Source organism: Alligator sinensis, unplaced genomic scaffold, assembly GCF_000455745.1.
Source record: "Alligator sinensis unplaced genomic scaffold, ASM45574v1 scaffold325_1, whole genome shotgun sequence".
Taxonomy (NCBI): Eukaryota; Metazoa; Chordata; order Crocodylia; family Alligatoridae; genus Alligator; species Alligator sinensis.
Window position 1 is genome coordinate 568,878 of NW_005842118.1, and position 20,303 is coordinate 589,180.

Here is a 20,303-nt window from a genome sequence, read left to right on the forward strand (position 1 = left end):
GAGTACAGATATCTCTGTTGCATTTGATATAGACAATAAAACTGGAGTTTAAGCAGGTTTCACAGGATGGGGTCCCTAAGGATGGCTGTGATCTCCTAAGGCCCCTCAACCATGCCAATTCAAGCTGAAGGGTACCCTCTATTCTCGCCCACCACGTCTTGATGTAAAATGTAATGTAGGAAGGCTGCCTTCACGTCCAGTCAGATGCAGTCCTGATGGACTTCTCTGGACCCCGTGGGTCCCCAGCCTTTTGAGCTATATGCGTGGTTCCAACCACTCCTTTACCATGCCCCAAGCCTCGCAGATGGTACTGGCATTGTCTTGCCTATGCCCATTATAATTTGGCCCCTTGTCCTCACTGGCCTGTCTGCAGCCCTTGTCATTGTGCCCCTCGGTGCTGGGCTCTCCATAGCCCTTGTCTCTGTACCTCTCGGCACTGGGGTCTGTGCACCAAAAAGTACTGCACCCTCTCTGGCACTGGGGTTCCCACACTGCAGTGGGCCCCCAGTGAGGTCTCCTCCTTCCCCAAATAGCCTCACCCAAACCACTGGTCTTATAAAACGGCAAACAAAACATAAGCCCCTGGGCTATAACATAACACAAGCTATGCAAGGTGAGCTCAGCCCCTTTACATTACCCAGAGCAGAATTTAGTCAGGCCTCTTCCCTTCACTTGCCCTAGGAGGGCTCCGTCTCACTTGGCTGCCAGCAGAGAACTGACCTCCCTACTCCCTGTCCTTGGGTTTATATGGACCCAGGGCCCTGCCCCTTCTGGCCAGCTGACCAGGTGCAGGTGTAGGCTAATTTCCTCATTACCTAGCTGCCATGGCAACCTGAACCTGGGCTCCTGTCTGGCTCTTTGGGCTGTCGCCAGGCAGTTTCTCCTCTTCCAGGAGCAGGCACCTAAGTGCCCTGTGACAGCAGGCTTACTGTTATGTCCCTTTACATATCAATATTATTTGCAATATCCCATTGTCAATACTTCTTCTCAGTTTTCCTACAGTGGTTCACTAATCTACCTTCCCACCAAGAAAAAAAATGATAAATGGGGTAGAGCAGGGAGTGAGAGAGTTGGGGGACAGCAGGAATCAAAAAATTATATTTGAAAAATGAATTTCATGGTTTTAGAGGGATTTCTGGGGGGCTTTCATAGGGTTAAATCTAATAAAAGTAGAAGTCATACCATGCATTTCTCTGTTTTGTCTATAGACACAGAAGTGGTTATTTTTTATACTTTAATGCCAATAACATTATACAATTTGGTGTAAATCTATTGTTCTACTATGAATCTAATGTACTCAAGGACCATTTCCACTTGGATGCTTTTATCTCTCAAATATTCAACAGACTCTTCAAGGCCTCATAACATATCAGGGAAAAATGAAGAAATGAGACTTGGCATAAATGAAAGACTGATAAAATATTTATTCATAGAGCACTATAGTTCATTTTATTTAGAGACATATAGCTGCAAACTCTTCAATCTTAAGCAAGAGGTTTCTAAAGATACATTAGCTAAAGACCCCCCCAATACCTGTTTTTACTTGAATACAGATTTTTGTTTTTTCTGTACTACATACCCACCCACACAAAAATAATATAATTTTTATAGTCCTGTCTCTGTATTTCATATTTCAAGCTTCCCCTTAGAAAACACAATACTTCACAAAAGGATTAAACAAGAGCACTGTGTACATATCTTTAGTAACTAAAACCTGTCATTCTTCTTTGCTGGACAGCAACTGTCACCAGTTTGTTTCAGTTCAACTGGAAATAGTAATCTGATAATGATTTTTGACAGCACAGTTAGGAGTCAGGACATTGCCATATTTACCCAAATCCAAAATTACTTTGAATTTTAGCCAATCTCCTCCCACCCATCCTAATTAGATGGAAAATTGTAAATTTGTTAAATTTGTTAAAATTTTCCATACATAGAATCTAATTATTGGAGGGGAGGATCATCTTAAATTTGTCACCCCTGTCCTGCCCCCCAACCAAGTAACAATGATAGTGGCTGGGGTGGCAGCAGCAGCAGCAGCAGCTCTGGCTGTGCCCCAGTATGCAAAGACAAAATGAAGTTAAATGGAGGAAAAAAATCCTTGTTTTGGATTTGAGTAAATAAATATGGTAGTTTTGAAAAAACTAAATATTCTACCAAGAGCTAATGCAAATTATATTTTATCTATAATAGTACTTGCTTTCCTAGCCTTTCAGAGAAGCCTGCATAAGGCTTCCATACACATGCTTCCATACACATACACATACACATACAAATGTTCTTAGGCATTTCAGCTGACAAAGGGCACACAAATACATTCCTCAATAAAGCCTGCTGAAATGTAGAATTTTCATTTTCTGGGAAGGTCTGGCATATCAAGATAAGCTTTTGTTTTGAAGAAGAATTAAAATAAATATTTTAAAAACTTTACAAAGAAGGAAAAAATCCATAAAAAGTTTCTGAATTTTCATTTTGAAATTGAATTTTGGAATTTTTATGGACCTTTTTTCATTTTATTAATTTTAAATAATTTTATGATTTGCCAGTAGCACTAGTGCACTTATATATATGAGCACTATTAATGACAACAAAACCTGCCATAATGTAGTATTTAAAATATTCAGTGGTGTCACTTAAAATCCTTATGGTTTTGTTATCAGCTGTAACTAACAATAGCTGTGTTAAGTATAACTGATAGAAAAAAATATCTTTTTTTGCAGATCAAAGTTTCTCCTGTTTGTGTTGTGTTGAAACTGAAACTTCCCATACCACTGTATTATTATAAGTTATTTCAGAGACAGTTGAAATTGGAATTTTTGTTCTCAAAGGGTAAAAAAGCCATCAATATCCTTATTTTTTTTAACTTAATCTGGAGAAACTATGTGATACCTCACAGTGGTTAATATTTTCTTTGTCTTTTCTTGAGTAGTAGTATGAAGAAACTGCAGAATAAAAAGAGCAAATATTTTTTAATATGCTTTGAGAGAATTTTGGTTGATTTTCAGTGATTATTTGTATTTTTGCAGAGAGCTAAACTCTCATTCCTTGAACAAATCTTATTTATTACTTGAGGTCAATGTTTAAAATCTTTCAGAACAAAGGTCAGTTGTTAGAAATATCAGATTAAAGTATAACTGCAGGATTCCGTTACACTGAATAAATCATTAGAGCTTATTTATGTCTGATATACTGTCCTAATCAGAGAATAATACTAAATCTGATCTCTTTGAGAACTAGTTTTGGCAGTAATATGGTAGTAAGCAAAATGTTGAGCTTGTGACTTATTAAGTTTAAAGACAATATTTATTAAGTTTGTGTGTTAAGTTTTATTAAGTAAATATAATAATAATAACAATAAAATACTTAATTACTAAATATGAAATCTTAACCCTACTGAAGTCAGTGGAAGTTTTTTTCCCCCATTGATTTCAGTGAACCAGGATTTCAACTTTAATACTATGTTCAACATCTGCAAGGTACAAAGCACCCTCCACTCAAACTAGACTTTATTAGCAACTGCGAAAGGCAGGAGAAGGTTTTCTTTGTAGTCAAAGGTTTTTCTGAACACAGTATTGCCAGCCTGAAGCATTAAAAAAATCATGAGTCAGCCCCTTCCCACACCAAAAAAAAAAAATAAAAATCTTGAAATGTAGAAGTAATGAACTTGAGGTTATGTATCTTTTTAGCAAATCATCCCATTAGGGTTCAACTTTTCTCCATAGCCAAGAAGGCTAGAAACTAAATTAGGTTTTTTTAATGAAAGCTGAGATTCCCAATTAATTGCCTGAATTCAAAATATAGGGTTTTAAGAAAAGTATTTCATGTATTTCATCACTTATATGACTGGCAACACTGCACTAATACAGTAGAAGTTTATCCCTCCCAGATAAGTATTTTCCCCATTTTAAAGATAGTTAAATTGAGCCAGACTAAGTGACTTCCACAAGAGTAGCAGTTACTGATGAACTCTGCAAAGGAAGTCATATACTGTAATCAGACTACACCCTATGTTTTATTTAGGGAATAAATAGTTTGTATGCCATTGTAAGATGTCTTCCTTTGGAGACTATGGTGGAACATTTGCATGCCCAGGTATGTGCATGTGTAATTTTCAAGTACTATCACCTTCATTTAAAGATGGTTAAATAGTAGGAAAAAGAAAAATATACATGCTTGGGAGCCCTTAGCATGGAGCCATGTCAGTGACTGTACTACTGGCATCATGGTGGCAGCTGGGCCAGCAATGAAGCTGCTGTTATTTTTCAGCCCACTAATGCTCATGATATGAGGTTGGTGTGCCAGTAATCCCCACTTTGTTACACTACTGCTATGTTGTGAATTGCCAAACAAAATTCATTTTTATCCCATTTAAATTGCTTCCTTGCTGCCCCCCCGGAGATGCTAACTAGGGAAAAACTCAGATCTTCTGGTTAACACCAAGCCTTCCTCAAACATGTCTTATATTTGTGGAGGATAACAACTAAGGCTGTGTACAGATGTTATTTCTAGTGGAAGAAATTTCTTGCAGTAGAAAAATTACATGGGAATTGGACTATACAAACATTCCTCCAGCCCCATAGCTACAGAGTTTTTCAGGCAAGCTGTCTATCTAGGGGACAATAGAAGGCTGCTCCATGGGCTAACTCTGCCCTTAGAGAAGCCCATTAAGGGCACTGACAGATGTGCAGCTTTCTGATCTAACTCATAGTGCCTCACAGAAAGTCACTTTGGGGCTGATCTAGGGAGAGGGACTGGATGTCTACAGCATCTTTCCCCTAGCCCCGCCCCTTCACCAAGCTCCCATGTTCTCTCAGGATGGGAGCAGGGAGGGAGGTCCATTCTGGGGTTTCCTCAGTCTACTCTGGAGTGTGTGTGTGGGGGGCGGGAGGTGGATTGGAGCCCCTCCCACCTTCACAGACTGAACTCACTCCCCTCCTTTCTCTTCACCTTCCATTCTGACAACAGCTCTGGGCATGAGCTCACAGATGTTATTGAAGGTGCTGTACTTTGGAGCACCTTTATTTGAACCCTCATGGGTTCAGATTGTTGCATGATTGGACATTTTTACAGCAGTCAGCAGCAGCCATGCACTTCTGTCAGTGCAAGTCTATAGAGTGCTTTCCATGACCTATCAAGTGACAAACTGCCATGTCTGTCAACACCTTAAATGACAGCCCATCTTCTCCCCTGTTTGGGAAGGGGGAAGGGTTACCCTTCCCCCTTCTCAAGTGGTTCTCAAGTGGTAGTTGAAAAGCAGTAGCTACTATAAACAGTCCCAGGAGGATTCCAGCCCCAGGAAAATGCAGGGCTGACTTTTCCCAGTCAGCTGACTGGCAGAAGACAGGTGTTCTCCCATGGTGGAAATCCTCCTGGTTCTCCCTGACAGGAGAATATCCCAGCTTCTTGCACTCCTCTGGGAGGACGCAGAAGAGTAGTTGTGGGGGGAGCACTCAGCCACCCTGGAAAGGCTCTGGGATCCTTACTGCAGAGGCATGGCAGCCTGCCTCACCCCGTGCTGTTCTAAGCTTTCCCAGAGTAGTGTGGAGCAATGCCTACCTTGCTGCTGAAGCACAGCAGCCTGTCTCACCGAACTCTAAGGCAGCTGAGTGGCAAGGGGAAGCTGGCAGACCTGAGAGTTGGGTTTAATGAAAGCTTCCACATGCCATGCTCTTAGCCCTTTTGGCTTTAAATGCCATGCCCTCTCCCCCCCTCCCTTCTCCCCCACCACACACACACACACACACACACACACACACACACATACACTATTTCGCTGAACGGAAGCTGGAGGGGCTGGGAGCCAGGTTTAGGAGGTTTACAATTGTTGACCTTGCTGCTCAGCTGAGCAGCAGGAGAAGGCAAGGGGAAGCCAGCAGGGCAGAAAGCCAGGCTTGCCAGCTCAGCTCACTGCATTCACCACTCAGCTGAGCTGAGGGAGGGGCAGGGGTGAGGAGGGAAAGTAGGCAGGGAGCAGCATCACCTATGTTTGGTTCCTTGTTCCTGGGGCATACTGAGCAGAACTGAGCAGAGGGAATGAAATGGTTAAGTCCCTGACTGCTTCTCATCATGGGAGCTCCAGTGTAAGAAACAGGGCACATCTACAGAAGACACTATGTTGCCATAGCAATGCACTATGGCGGCGTAGCATCAGCAGGCACAAACCATGATGTCACGGCTAATTCAGCATAGCAATGTACTCCCTCATGATACCACATTCCTACAGTGACACAGCAGCTAAAAATAACCATGCACCACCAGCACAGTGCAGTATAGGCTGTTACTGCTCCATCATTTACTACTTCCAAAAGGAAGTAACAACAGTGCCATAGGGGCATGTGTAGATACACCCACAGACAGGGAGCAGTTGATGATGCTCCTCCCTTCCCCTCATGTCTATGGGAAGCAGCTGTCCCCTGTTCTCCCTATTGGGGTGAACCTGGTCTTGGGAAGGCAAGCTCACTTTTCCCCTAACTCCACTCCTCCCAGTCCCCAAGAAGAGTTAATCGAGGGGAAAGTGTGGAGTCTCCCAAGACAAACTCTCCCAGAAGCAATTTAGCATTCCCAGGTGTTCCCATTTTTTTTTTTACTTGGAGCAGCCATTTTTGCTTTGAACATCTGCATACTTTTTTTTCTACTGAGAGAAAGGCAATTCTCCCAGTGAAAACTGAACAGCTGTAAATGGCCTATGACATATACAGTTTCACACCCTGCTCTCTCCTATCATCAAAATAGCATTGTTGTATTTGCTAAGTATGAATGACCTCTAGTGTGTGCTTTCAGTAAAACTAACAATAATAAAACATCCCTGCTAATTCTCTTTTCATTTCCCTATGCAAACTTAGCATGTGCAAATTGTAAATGATTTAAAAAATACAATGATAAATAATTCATAAGCATCCAAACATTACTTTTTTTTGCCTTCCAAAGATTGCTCCTGCTTTAGAGCTGGGTTTTTATTATGTATTCCATGAGTATAGAAGAGGAGAGGTATGCAAAAAATTTACATTAGAAACAAAGCTGGTGGAAGTTCATATATAGTTACACACTAAAAACAAATTATGTGATGTTTCTTTCCATGCAAAAACTGTCTGCTTATCCAGTGTTGGACCAAAAAAAAGGCAAAGAAATATATAAGGTAAAATAAAATAGAATAAAATAACAATTAAGAAGCTTGGAATGGGTTGAATCTCTAAGAAAGTCTTAGAATTGTATATTTTCATAATCATTATTAATATTAATAAAATAAATAATATGGTGCTGGTTTCTATGAGACACTGAAAAGTGAATTTGTTAATTCTAATGAAGACTATGCCTACAAATTTAAACAAACTCAACTGATGGGCTGCTACATGGGAGGAAAGAAAGTAAATATAATTCAATAATTATGGCATATTATCTAATGCCCTTGGAATTCAAATACTTAAAATATGTTGTACCAATGAAGGGGAGATGAACTAAGACTAATATTTAGAGGAGACATTTTCATTTTAAAGGCAAAAGCAACTCTGGATTTCAGAGTGTGAGATTCTGAAGTGGCAGATGTATTTTAAGAAAAACTTCCCATCAGATTGAGCATGTAAGAGAAAGTCTTGAATGTACGTGTATTCTTAAATACTTTAGAAATCAGTAATACCTTCTTAAAACCAGTCCACCAATTCACAGCCAGACAGATAATGTAAGTAATGCCAGATAGGTGAAGTTCCCTTCCTAGCCTAAACAAACAAAACCTTTTCACTTAAGACAAACTAATCTTTGAAGAAGATTTTCATAGCAGCCAATGTTTAAAAAAATTCAAGTAAATTTCCTGTTGCTAAATTTCCAATTCCCATTCTTAAAGAAACAACAGCTAAGAAGATCCTCTACACCTCCTGTATTCTCTTCCCTCCTGAAAAAAATAGCTAAATAGCACTAGGACTTGCACTGCCCCTCTGTCTTTTTTCCAGCCAAAGAAACAATATGAGAGGTAGGAAAATGTTGGCTCCAGATGCAAGACTTCTCTCTAGCAGTGAATGACAGAATAAGTGGGGAAGCAGAGTAGCTTGCCAGCTGCCACAGTCATTGTACATTATGTGAGACACCAGCTCCTTGCATCACAGACACTCGAAAGTTAGTATGATGTCAGGCAAAGGATTTTTGGTAGCTATAGAACTTGTACTTTGTATTTTACTGCAGTTGAATTTATATGTTAACTGAAAATATTTCTAGATTTTCTTTCATAAAGTCCAGAAAGCTAGAAGTGAGTCTGTAGGAATAGTCTGTGAAAGATAATTTGACCTGGGATACATTCAAAGAGGTAATAAAGTAAAATAGCTATTCAAAGTCAAGTGTTGATGTATGTATCCAAATGTAGAAGTTGGATGCCTTATTTAAGTACCTCTCTTTGTGAAATTTGATTCCCTTATTTTACTATTACATCTCTTTCGTATTTGAGATACCATCAGAGACATTCAAGAATAAATTAGTTCAGACATTGGTGAAAAAATGCTGGGAAATGGTCTTTATAATGTCAGAAGATCACAGCAGGTGTCCTGGGAGATATTTTCCACCCCAATTATCTGAATTTGTGATACCCATCATGACTGTTGGCTGTACCTTCCACCACCTAGTCAACAGTCATGATGGGCCTGCTGAAGCAGTGCTTAAAGTGCCTACCTGTGGTCCAGGTGGCTTGTGTAGGGCTTCATGAGTCAGGGAAGGAGAAGGTAGGTCATGTCCCTGGTAATGAGAGGAGAAACAAGGACCCCATCAACCTCAGTGCTAGGGGCCCTGGAAGGGTGGAAATGCCAAAGACCTCAGCATTCTGTGCACTGCCTGTCCAAATGAGGATGATATGGGTGAAGCAGCCACAGTGGTTGATGATGCCCTGCAACATGACCCTTGTGGTTGATGAACTCCATAAATTCTTGAAGCAGGCAGAGAATGAGAAAGTGGGTGCCATTAACAAACTCTCACACAGTCGGAGAAGCCCATCCGGTGGAAGCTGGTGATGACTGTGTGCAGGTTGCCAAGACAGATGACACTATCCACCGACATGTCCTGAACAGCACAGAACACCTCCTTGACTGCCACTGTAGCTGCAAACTTGTTCATGCTGAACTGGTTGGTGATGGAATGGAGGCTGTTCAGGGATGGTGAGCTTCCACATGGCAATGGCAATATGTTTCTCCAAAGTCAGGGGTGGCTTTTGGCTGATGTCTTGCTGCTCAATGTTGTGGGGAGGGCGGGGGGTGGTGGAGGCAGCTCAGCAACAAAGTCTAAGAAGGTGGCCCAGCACATGTGGAAGCTCTGCAGCCACTGCTTGTTATGCTAGATGCACAGGACCATTGGCAAGCACCAATTGCTGCATATGTCATGGACCCAAAACTGCCAGTAGGTAGTCAAGAGGTGCTCCCTAAGGAACCTGCAATCCATGGCATCCAATAGGGCCCGTTTTTTGTCACCCAAGTGGAAGTCACTGGCTATCCAAGGGGGCTGGTGATTAAACAGTCTGATAGGTGACCCCATGCAGGACATTGGGTTCTAGACCCTGTGTAGGAAGATGCATTTCATCATGAAGATCTCTTGGATTAACAAGCACATAGAATGCCCCTTATCCTCTGGCAAGATGAATGCAGAATGGCAAGGAAGATATGGTGTAGCTCCCAGGACCATTGACCTCTGTGAGAGGAATAGGGATCCATGCTGGGATGCAAGAGCAAAAACTGAGGTGCCTACAATTGACCAAAAAGGGGAAAGGCTCCTCATCTCTTTTCTGGAAGTCTGTGAGCAGGGAGGAAGGGAGGGTGGGAGGGGTTACTGCAGGCAGTAGCTCCCCATAGAGGGGCATTCTCCTGTGGCAGCCAGCCAGTTGGGGCTGCCCTTTGCACTCAGCCGCTTTTGGCAATCTCTGGTAGCTGGGGAGCACACAGCAGTCTGAGATGTGCACAGGGTCCCCCTGCCTGCAAGCTGTTGCCAATGCAAGTTGTCTGTGCAATTCCTGGTACATGACACCAGGCATGTCTACACAAGATGCTTACTGCATATTAACCTAATAACACTGCACAGCAGTGTGGTGATTAAAAAACATGCTAATAGCCTACTGCACAGTGGTATTAGGCTAATGCACAGTAAGCCTCACAAAATAACCATATGCCAGTCCTACTGAGCAGTAACAACTAAATTAAATCTGCAGTATCTAAGGTGCATTAATGAACGTGTAGACATGCCCACTGAGTTTGTACAGTGCTCTATTGGTAGGAGTTCCAATTACCCAAAGTAAACCACTCAACTTCAAACAGTTGATTTGAAGACATGCATGCACCCAATGTCACTGCATCCTGTACCAGTCACATTCCCAGGTGCTTGGAGCTCAGCTGTTATAAAATATTAAAATTTAAAAAGCAGCAATAAAACTAAAACCAGTAAATACAAAAAAAAAAAAAAATCTTGCTTTTCCTTCCTTCACAATGCTAGATAAAGCTTTTTTTAAATATTTGCAAACACTACACGTGGGAATCCAAATTGTTGACAATGATTTAGTCCATTTAGATTGTATTTAAATTGTTTGACTATTTCCCAGGGGTTTTTTTAAATAAAATCTGAAAATACTGGCTGGGCTTTTAATAAATGAAATCAAAATTAAAGTGCATAAAAGGTACATCAAAACTTAATCAGCTCTGCAGCTATCTGCCTTTTTTCCTATCTTAGCCATCAGTACGGTCTCTCTCTCTCTCTTTTGTATGGCATCAGATATCAACTTCCAAATCTACAAGCCACTGTCTGGTATTATCCCTCAATGTGCAGATTCTATCTGCCCTGCCTGGGCATTTTTAGAGATTGTAGTTTTCTATTAAGTGCTGTGCTGTTTGTTGGACACCAGATTCACATAGGGGGCTGTCCAAAATTTTCATCTTGTGAAGTGTTGTTTTGAACTATCCATATCCAGGTCTTAGTCTGCTTAGTTTGACCCATGCTTCTCTGTCAAGGTCAAGCCCAATGGGGAACTCGTTTGGATTTGGTATCAAATGCTGTAGGAATAAGTCTGACCATTCCTAGCAGTTGGCTCACTCCATTGCTGCCCATAGGTTTGGTTCAGCATCCCCAAGCTATTCCAGGAGCTTGTGAGCTTCATGTATACATGGTTTATGACTTTTAACCCTCTTAAGACTCCATCTGTTCAGGTCTTCAATTAACAGTGGATGGAGCAAGTGAGTTTTTATCATTTCTTGTCTGTATTGCCAGTAATGATGTTAGGGTCTGTCTTTTTATGTCACTTGGTTTAATGCCCAAGAGTACAGGGAGTGTATGTGTGTGTGTATAAGTTATGCAGCCTGTTATGAACCTGAGTGCACTGTTAAATATAGTGCTGAGCTTTTTAGTGTGGCAATTTCTAGACCATACAGGAATAGTGCTGGGGTATAATGCATTGCAAGTATGGTGGTTCTGAGCACTTTGAGGATGGTACCTCATGTCACGTTGGCTATATATCCTAAGGCAGCTACATTAAGGAAGCTACATGCAGAGACTTTGTGGCTGACCTTCTGAATGTAATGTGTATAGGTGATGGAATGGTCTAATGTGACTCCTAGGCAGGTTAGGGTATGCTCCTGGGGAAGGATGTGATTGTCTACTCTGATATTCAGCTCTTGGCTTCATGACTGTCTAGCTGGAAGAGTTATGATACTGATTTACTGATGCTCAACTTTAAATGCCACTTGTAGAGATAGTCAGCAATAAGTTCCATGCCAGTATTCAGTGGGCACGTCTACATGAGACACTACTTGCACAGTGGTTACTACACATTTATTTAGTACTTGTATAATCAAGTACTAAATATATGTGCAGTAACTAGAGTTACTGCATAGCACAGCTGGTGAACACCTTTTTAGCAATGCTACTGTGCAGTAGCCTAATAATACTGTGTAGTAGCATATTAGCACTGTTTGTGCTATGACATGCTACTGTGCAGTATTATTTGGCTACTGAACAGTTAGTGTCTCATGCAGATGCGCCCACTATCTTTTCCAATTCTGTCATGTCTATTCATTGGGCTACTATGGCAACATCATCAGTGACATGTATCACTTAGAAGTTGTACTCAGGAAGTCTGACATGTATACAGTGAAAAGTATTGGTGGTAGCACTGACCCTTGCAGGACTCCATTCAGAGTTGGTACTCTGGCTTTCTCTCCTTGGCTGGTAGTGTGTTTGAATGATCTGCTGGAGATCATGTTCATGATGAAAACATAGCTTTCAGTCAGGTATCATAGGGTGCATCTGCACGTCATCCTACGTCTCTATAGCGATGTGCTACATCACCATACAATGTGTTACAGTGACGTTGTGCTTGCCTGACTCTACACGTGATTGGCAGTTACTTAATTGTAGTGGTGCACTCCCCCATTTTAGCATGTCACTACAGTGAAAGAGTGGAAAAAAACTGTGTGCTGTGTGTGCATAAAGCAGTATGGGTGGTTACTAAATCACGAGGCAGTAGCAATGTTACTGTAGGGTGAAATGTAGGTCCACCCATACAGTGTAGTGTATATATGAAGCCCTGGTGCCATACCAGTATTTAAAGTATCAGAGGCAGCTGTAAGGTTGATAAAGACAATGCCTGTTTCCTGCCTCATTTCAAATCCATTTTCTATGTTAGATGTAAGTAATATAACTTGGTCAGTGGCACACTGCTTTTTCCATAAGCCAGCTTGTTCTTTTAGGAACCGGGGGTCAATTAAGTTCTCTATTCTATTCAGGATTATGAGCTCCATGAGTTTGTATGTAACACAGAGCAGTGAAATTGGTGAGTAGCTCTTTGGATCCTCTGGTGGTTTGTTGGGTTTCAGGATAGCAGACACATCAGCCTTTCTCCAGATTTTTGGAAGTCTGTTACTTTCTAGACACTTATACATGAATTTCTGAAGCTATCTTTTCACTGTGATTCTAAACTTTATAATGAATTCTGGGAATATTTTATCCGGTCCAGCAACCTACTAGTCTTGATCGCTTTAATAGCTGTGTCAAATTATGTCTGAGGATCTATGATAAGCTATGTCACATAATAAAAAGTACTTGCAATCAGAGAATGACAGTAAGAAAACAGTCAAAGCAGAAGGTCCACATAACCTAGTTTTGTAAGGAGCTAAGCATATTTAGAATTGGCCTAAAGGCAAGAATTTGTAAATTGAGGACAGCGATAAAAGGGAATGGCAGCTGGATCCTCCCCAAGGATCTAGAAGTGCCACAGGCAAGCCTTTCTATTAAAAATACATTGGAACTATGGCAGGGGTTTTCATTTTAATTTTAAATATGAATTTTATCAAGGTGTGTGGCACAGAAGTTTTTTGGGATAATCAGGGATAGGGAACAGGTAACACAAACAATTAAAGCAAAAAGCAGAACATGAAGTTGCTGGCCACGACTCCATACCAGTTCTACTTTATTCCATTCCCCATTACTCTCATTGGAACAAGATATTGATGAGGAATGTTTCGTGATCAAATATTTTGAGGATAATTTTATTCTTGTAGTTTTACAAGTGTGAAATCTAGTACAGAAATATGTGCTTTTGAAATTCAGAAAGTATTCCTGTGATTGTTCAGCCTTCTCTTACACTCAGAAGCAGCAATATTAAAGGTCATGTATCCTATTTGAAACTTTATGTCCATAATCCTGAATGTATTGCTTCTCCCTTCTATAGAGTCTCTGGGCCTTGTTACACCTTGCACCATGAGCCACAAAAATGTTGATGGGTGTTAGTGCTATGTCTGTACAGTCACACTTCAGGCCAGCAGGGGCCTGAAGGACTGAAAGGTAAGAATTTAACCTCTCCCCACCCCCATTCTAGGCTTCCTCCCTATCTGCTACACCCCAGGTATCCCCTGGTTCTTCCCCACTCCTGAGGCTCCCCCCTTACCCCTAAGGGCTCCCTCTGCTCTTGACTCCAGGAACTGCTCAAAATGACCATGTAACAAGTCATTTCAATTGTTCATTTTTGAGGAGCCAGGGATGTTTGGCCTACCAATTTCCTGCATGTACAACACAGTAATCTTTTATTAGCAGAGAACTCAAATCTGGGCAGCGAGCCTTACCAGATAGTCTGGGGGGTTAAGACACCCTTTCTTCTTCATGTAAAAACTCATATTTCCTCATCGGTAAAGAGATTAACTTATCAGTTCTCAAGCATGGCCATACCTGTTATTGCTCATGTGCACGGCAAGGTAAAACAGGAGATCGCTGGGGACAGCAAAAAGACTGTCCAGGCAAAGAAGTATCTTGTGTAGATTGGTGGATTATGTGAACTCACCAAAGAATAGCTCAGTGCAAGAAAAAAGACCAAAGCGAAAAAATAAGTTTGGTAATTTTGCACCATCAAAAATGCAGAATTCTCACATACTCTTAAAAATCTATAATTGAGCACATGTGCTGAAATTTAAATGATATATTACTTGTGATGTGGCTCAAAGCAGTATTTTTAAAGGAAGCAAGGAATGAATAATAAAGTAACTTTTGATTAATTCGCAACTCATTTGGAATCCAGTATTCACTTCAAACAGTATTAGGTCATTCAATTCAAAATTATCTCTAAACTACAAATATTAACATTTGCTGTTTTCCTCTAGTTGGATATCCAGGATAGATTGCAAAAGCTGATCTACTTCAAGTCTTATGTTAGGTAGAGGATTCAATCTACATAAATTGTCAGTCAAATGAAATCTATCAAGAATTCTATCTTTAAACAAAATACTTTCGTACATTAAAATTCAACCAATTTTGCAGGGAGAGAAGAGAGAAAACTCACATGCCAAAATTATTGATTATATATTTTCTCTTTTTTTTTTTTTTTTTTAAGAATGTTGCCTTCAGGGAAACTTCAGTTTCAACCTTCCAGTAGGACAGTAAATATGTCTCCAAACACTGTATGAGCTCCTTTACATCAAATTGCCTTAATAAGGAGAACTGCAAAGTCCTGCACTTAGGACAGAACAATCTCATGCACCGGTACAGGACAAGGACCAACTAGCTAAGCAGTAGCTCTGCAGAAAAGGACCTGGGGGTTACAGTGGACAATAAGCTGAAGATGAGCCAACAGTGTGCCCTTGTTGCCAAGAAGGCTAAGAACCTACTGGGCTGTATTGGTAGGAGCGTTGCCAGCAGATCAGGAGAAATGATGATTTCCCTTTATTCAGCACTGGTGGGACTACATCTGGAGTACTGTCTCCAGTTTTGGGGCCCCCACTACAGAAAGGATGTAGATAAATTGGAGAGGGTCCAGTGGAGGTCGGTGAAAATGGTTATGGGGCTGCGCCACATGACTTCTGAGGAGAGGCTGAGGGAACTGGGTTTACTTAGTCTGCCGAATAGAAGACTGAGGGGGTTTAACAGCAGCCTCCAATTACCTGGAGGGGGGCTCCAAAGAGGATGGAGCTAGACTCTTCTCAGTGGTGGCAGATGACAGAACAAGGAAAAATGGTCTCTCAAGTTGCAGCAAGGGAAGTTTAGGTTAGATATTAGGAAAAGCTTTCTCACAAGGAGGGTAGTAAAGCACTGGAACAGGTTACCCAGAGAGGTTGTGGAATCACCATCCTTGGAGTCTTTTAAGGCCTGGCTAGACAAAGCCTTGGCTGGGATGATCTAGTTGGAGAGGTCCTGCTTTGAGAAGGGGGTTGGACTAGAGGACCTCCTGAGGTCCCTTCCAACCCTCATTTTCTTTGATTCTATGACTCAGACAATGTCATCTGGAGAGGGAAAAATTATGTATTTATTCATCATTGAGCATAGGTCTATGAACAGCGGAGCTAGATACTACCACACTACTATTAGTGCTACTACTACTACTACACAGAATAAAATATTCGGTGAATACCTAGATCCTTAAGTGACTTGTACACTTGTAAAGGTATGAACACTTTTCTAACTGGGATTCAGAATAATTTCTTATTAACTAATCTGGTCTGATGTCTCCAAAACAATGTGAAGTCAACTCACCATGTGCTTAGTTTTGTTTGGTTCTCTAAGTCAAATACCCTCATTTGCATGCTTTTTTCAGTTTATTGGAACTTTTCTTTTCTAGGCTTTTTCATCTGGACACACACATTTTGCAGCAAAACCAAAAATGAAATTATACAAAGACATTCATAGCAATGAAAAAGGTGCAATAGTATGAGGAGGACACACATTGTCTTGAAATGGGTTCCACTTGTATTCCATCAGTGTATCTCTGTTGAAGACAATTTAGTTACCTCAGTATAAAAATAAAATAAAATAAGTTCCATCCATATCTTCAAAGAAGAATTGCACACAAATGCTTTCTATTCATTTAAAGACAACAGCTCAAATTCGTCAATGCCTTACGCTTTCTGTGATCAAACCCATCTCTGCAGACTGGATTTAAAATGCTATTTTTTCAGTGTGATGCTCTCACCTGACTGAGGTATCAATGGTGATGAGAGGTTCAAAGCAGGAGAAAATAAAAAAGGATATTAGAAATATAAAACGTTAGGACATCTCCTATGCACTGCAAATTCAGCCCAAGGTATAGCTTATAACAAGCAATAAGAGTGCCACCTGAAATGTTTACTTACAGCAGACATGATGAGCTCTTCCCCAAGATTCTGGATCTCTGCTCTAACTTGACTGCAGATTTTCAGCTGGTGGGAATACAGCTTGATCTGTTCCAGGTAAGCCAGTAAATCTTGCTTACATGATTGGTCTGGACACTAAAATTTAAAAATAGTACATAAAACACTTTCTGCAATTTTTTATCGCTTCAGTTTTTGGTCATGAAGATTTTGGAGTTATTTTTTGTTAAGTTCTAAGTTTTTCAACACAGCAGCTTAATAGTCAAATAAATGACTGCTTTTTAACATATTTCAAACTCATTTGAACACTGTGCATTCAAAATTTAGACTTGAATGTCATCCATTTAGAAGTGTTTGCTGTAATTATACTCCCATCTAATTTCTAGTGCACTCTATAAGGTTGTTAGTCACTGAATTTTTGTGAACATTTTCAAATCCAACAGAAGGTACTGTGTCCTGTGTTCCTATAGCTGGAGGTGCTATAGCCCAGGAACAAGATATAACAGCATAGGTGCACTGGGGGACAAGCCCAGGGCAAGAGGAGCAGGGGTATTGGACCAGTTTGACTCAGTGTGGATTGGCTTGAACCAGTATATCTTTTTTTAGATGGCTTTGAATCAGTATAGACTGGTTTAGAACAGCTTGGACTGGTTCAAACCAGTTAGAACATTGTGGACTAGTTTGGATTAATTTGCTATGATCTACTCCACATGGCAGCATCATGTCCGTTGAATCTGGTTTAAGTAACTGGGCATATGCTGCCTGTGCCAATCAGAAAAGCAGCTGTGGACCGGTTTGAATCCATTAGAACCAGTTTACACTGGTGTGAACTAGTCTGAACCTAGTTGGACCAGTGATATTTGAGTCCTGTCTTTCGTGCCTGGGAAACCTATAGGCAACAAGACTCAGCCCATCTTCACTCTATAGCCTTTTACTTAAATGGCAAATCTGCCTCCTGTTCCTCCTCTTACTTTTCTTTTCTTTTCTTTTCTTTTTTGCAGAGGAACTAACATTGGAAGTCATTTTTTCAAAAAAATCTCATCCATCTACACTCTTCTACACTTGAGAACCTAACTTTGACTGCTTTTGAACCAAACACACATGGGTGAAAACTGAGAATGACTGGTTGGAATCACAACTGAGAAGTTGTTAATACTAAATTATGTTCTTGAAATTTTTTATCTAGTTCTTACTTCTCTTTAGTGGCTGGACATGTTCCAAATCCAAATGTCCATAGACACCACAGGAAAATATAATCTCTCTGTCTCTTAATACCCAAAAGTAGACTTCACCCTCTCTAGACACCAGGATGAGACTGTGCTGCAATAATACCATGCAACAAAAACACAGATATCCAGATTTTCAGAGCATGTAAAAGGAATAAAGTGACAGGCACAATCCTTGTCCTTATCCTTCCCTTGCTATTTTTTACTTAGGGCTCCTGGATTTGTTTTAGCAAGTATTTCCAGGTGGGCAGCTTTCACTAGTATGTAATTATTACTTTACTTAAATGCATGGACAAGATCAAGAATTCCAAGCTACCCACCCTGCACAGAAACATGTGCCCGAGACGCAAGAGAGTCTGTTGATCCTGGATCAGACTCATCAGCCATCTACACATCACTCGGGAACCAGCAGCAGGAAGGAGAGGATCCAGGCACACGTGTGTCCCACATGCACGTGTAGCCCCTTTACTTACTTACTGACCAGGGGCAGAAGCAGCAGCAGCAGAGGAATCAGCAATGGGGGCAGCAGCACCTGATCCCCACAAGGTAAATGGGGCAAAGGGACCCGGCACAGCTGAGCCGGATCTGGAGGGGAAGCCCCCTGGGTCCCTTATAGCTGAGCCGGTAGGGAGCCGCGCTCCCGAGCCACACAGCATGAACAGAGCGCACAAACAGGGTGGGCTAGGGGGGGACTGTCCCCCCAGGCCAGGGAGAACCCCCGGGGCTAACCCTCGCGGAGCAGGCTCCGGCGGCACCAGATCCCCCAAGTGGGGGAGCGTAGGGGACGGGACTGCCGGCAGGCACTTCCGGGTAGACCGGGGCGCCTGATTGGCTGTTGGGGCAAGGGCGGGAAATTCAAACTGCGGGCTTTAAAAGCCGCGGTGTGATGTAGTTCCCAGCACTCAGGAGCCAGCAGTGGGAAGGAGAGGATCCAGGCACACGTGTGTCCCACAAGCACATGTAGCCCCTTTACTTACTTACTGACCGGGGGCAGAAGCAGCAGCAGCAGCAGAGGAATCGGCAGCGGGGGCAGAAGCAGCTGATCCCCCGAAGGTAAGTGGGGCAGAGGGACCCAGCACAGGTGAGCCGGATCTGGAGGGGAAGCCCCCCGGGTCCCTTATAGCTGAGCCGGTGGGGAGGCGCGCTCCCAAGCCGCGCAGTGCAAACAGAGCGTGACAGCATTTGTGCAGGCGTTCGCACTGGCGGGCAAGCAGGAAGGGCCAGGAGGGAGACTCCTGTACATGTAGAGCATAGACACCACACAGATCTAACAAACAGCAGCTTATATAATGATGCCGACGAGGAGTGCTGCTAGGGCCTCTGCCCGGGGGGCCATGCCTACCTGGGGCTGGTATGAGGCCTTCACCCAGACTGAGCCCATGGGGGAGCTGGTGTCCCTCTGCCTCCTGACCTGTGGGGGATCCCCAGCCGTACGGGGGATCCCCAGCAGGGCTGGGGGGGCAGAGATTGGGGGCCCCCACACCTGTCTGGCAGGTGCCCGTCTTAGGGCTCTGGAGGGTCAGGTGAGGGAGCTCTGGGAGGAGGTTAGCAGGCTGAGGGGTATCAGGGAGGCGGAGGATGAAATTGACAGTTATTTCCTTTCCCTGCAGGACCAGACACCTAAGCAAGAAGCACCCCGGGGAGTGCTCTCTACAGCAGAGTGGCAGACAGTCACATCCAGGACTGGAGCTGCTCGCAGTAAACCAGTACCAGTTCCTCCAGTCCGACTGGTGAACAGGTACGAGGCCCTGGCAACCCTGCAGGAGATGGAAGGAGAGGAGGAAACCTCTGGGCAGGAACCAAAGCCACATTCTCCACACTCCGAACAGGTCAAGAGATCCAAGCAGACCCAGAGGAGGAGGCATTGAGTGATCGTCATAGGCGACTCCATCCTGAGAGGTACGGAAGGGCCTGTCTGTCGCCAGGACCCCTCAACACGAGAGGTCTACTGCCTGCCTGGAGCAAAGATTCGGGATGTGACAGGAATAATCCGGGCCACGATTAAGCCCACCAATTACTACCCCATGGTCCTAGTCCATGTGGGTACTAATGATGTGGCCAGGAGAAGCCCCAATCTTCTGATGACGGACTACCATGCTCTGGGCGGCATGCTGAGGGAGTTCGGTGCACAGGTGGTATTCTCTTCTGTCCTACCAGTGAGCGGACATGGAAGACGGCATGAGAACTGCATTAGAGAGACCAATTGGCAGCTTCGGCAATGGTGTCTCGAGGCAGGCTTCGGCTTCCTGGACAAGGACCCGCACATCACAACAAGGGACATGCTCAGTTGGGATGGGCTTCACCTGTCCCCCAAAGGTAAGCGTGTGTTCTTTTCTAGGTTGGCGGATCTCCTCTGGTGGGCTTTAAACTAGGCTCGTCGGGGGAGGGGAAGATGAGGGCGGGGGAAGCCGTGGACCACCAAACCATGTGGCACCCACAAGGACAGCCCAGCCTGAAGAAGGAGAACATTGGGGACCTGTAATCCATGGGGCGGCCAGCAATACAGCACAGGTAAGCA

The 20,303-nt window shown here is 42.8% G+C and overlaps 1 protein-coding gene across 1 annotated transcript in view; it reads right to left on the minus strand.

The window, feature by feature from the left end:
- CTNNA3 (catenin alpha 3) overlaps positions 1 to 20,303 on the minus strand; it is a 1,539,787-nt gene that overhangs the window by 10,556 nt on the left and 1,508,928 nt on the right. Inside the window, 1 exon segment of the mRNA XM_025205567.1 lies at positions 16,563 to 16,697. Within this exon segment, the coding sequence (XP_025061352.1) occupies positions 16,563 to 16,697 (135 nt within the window).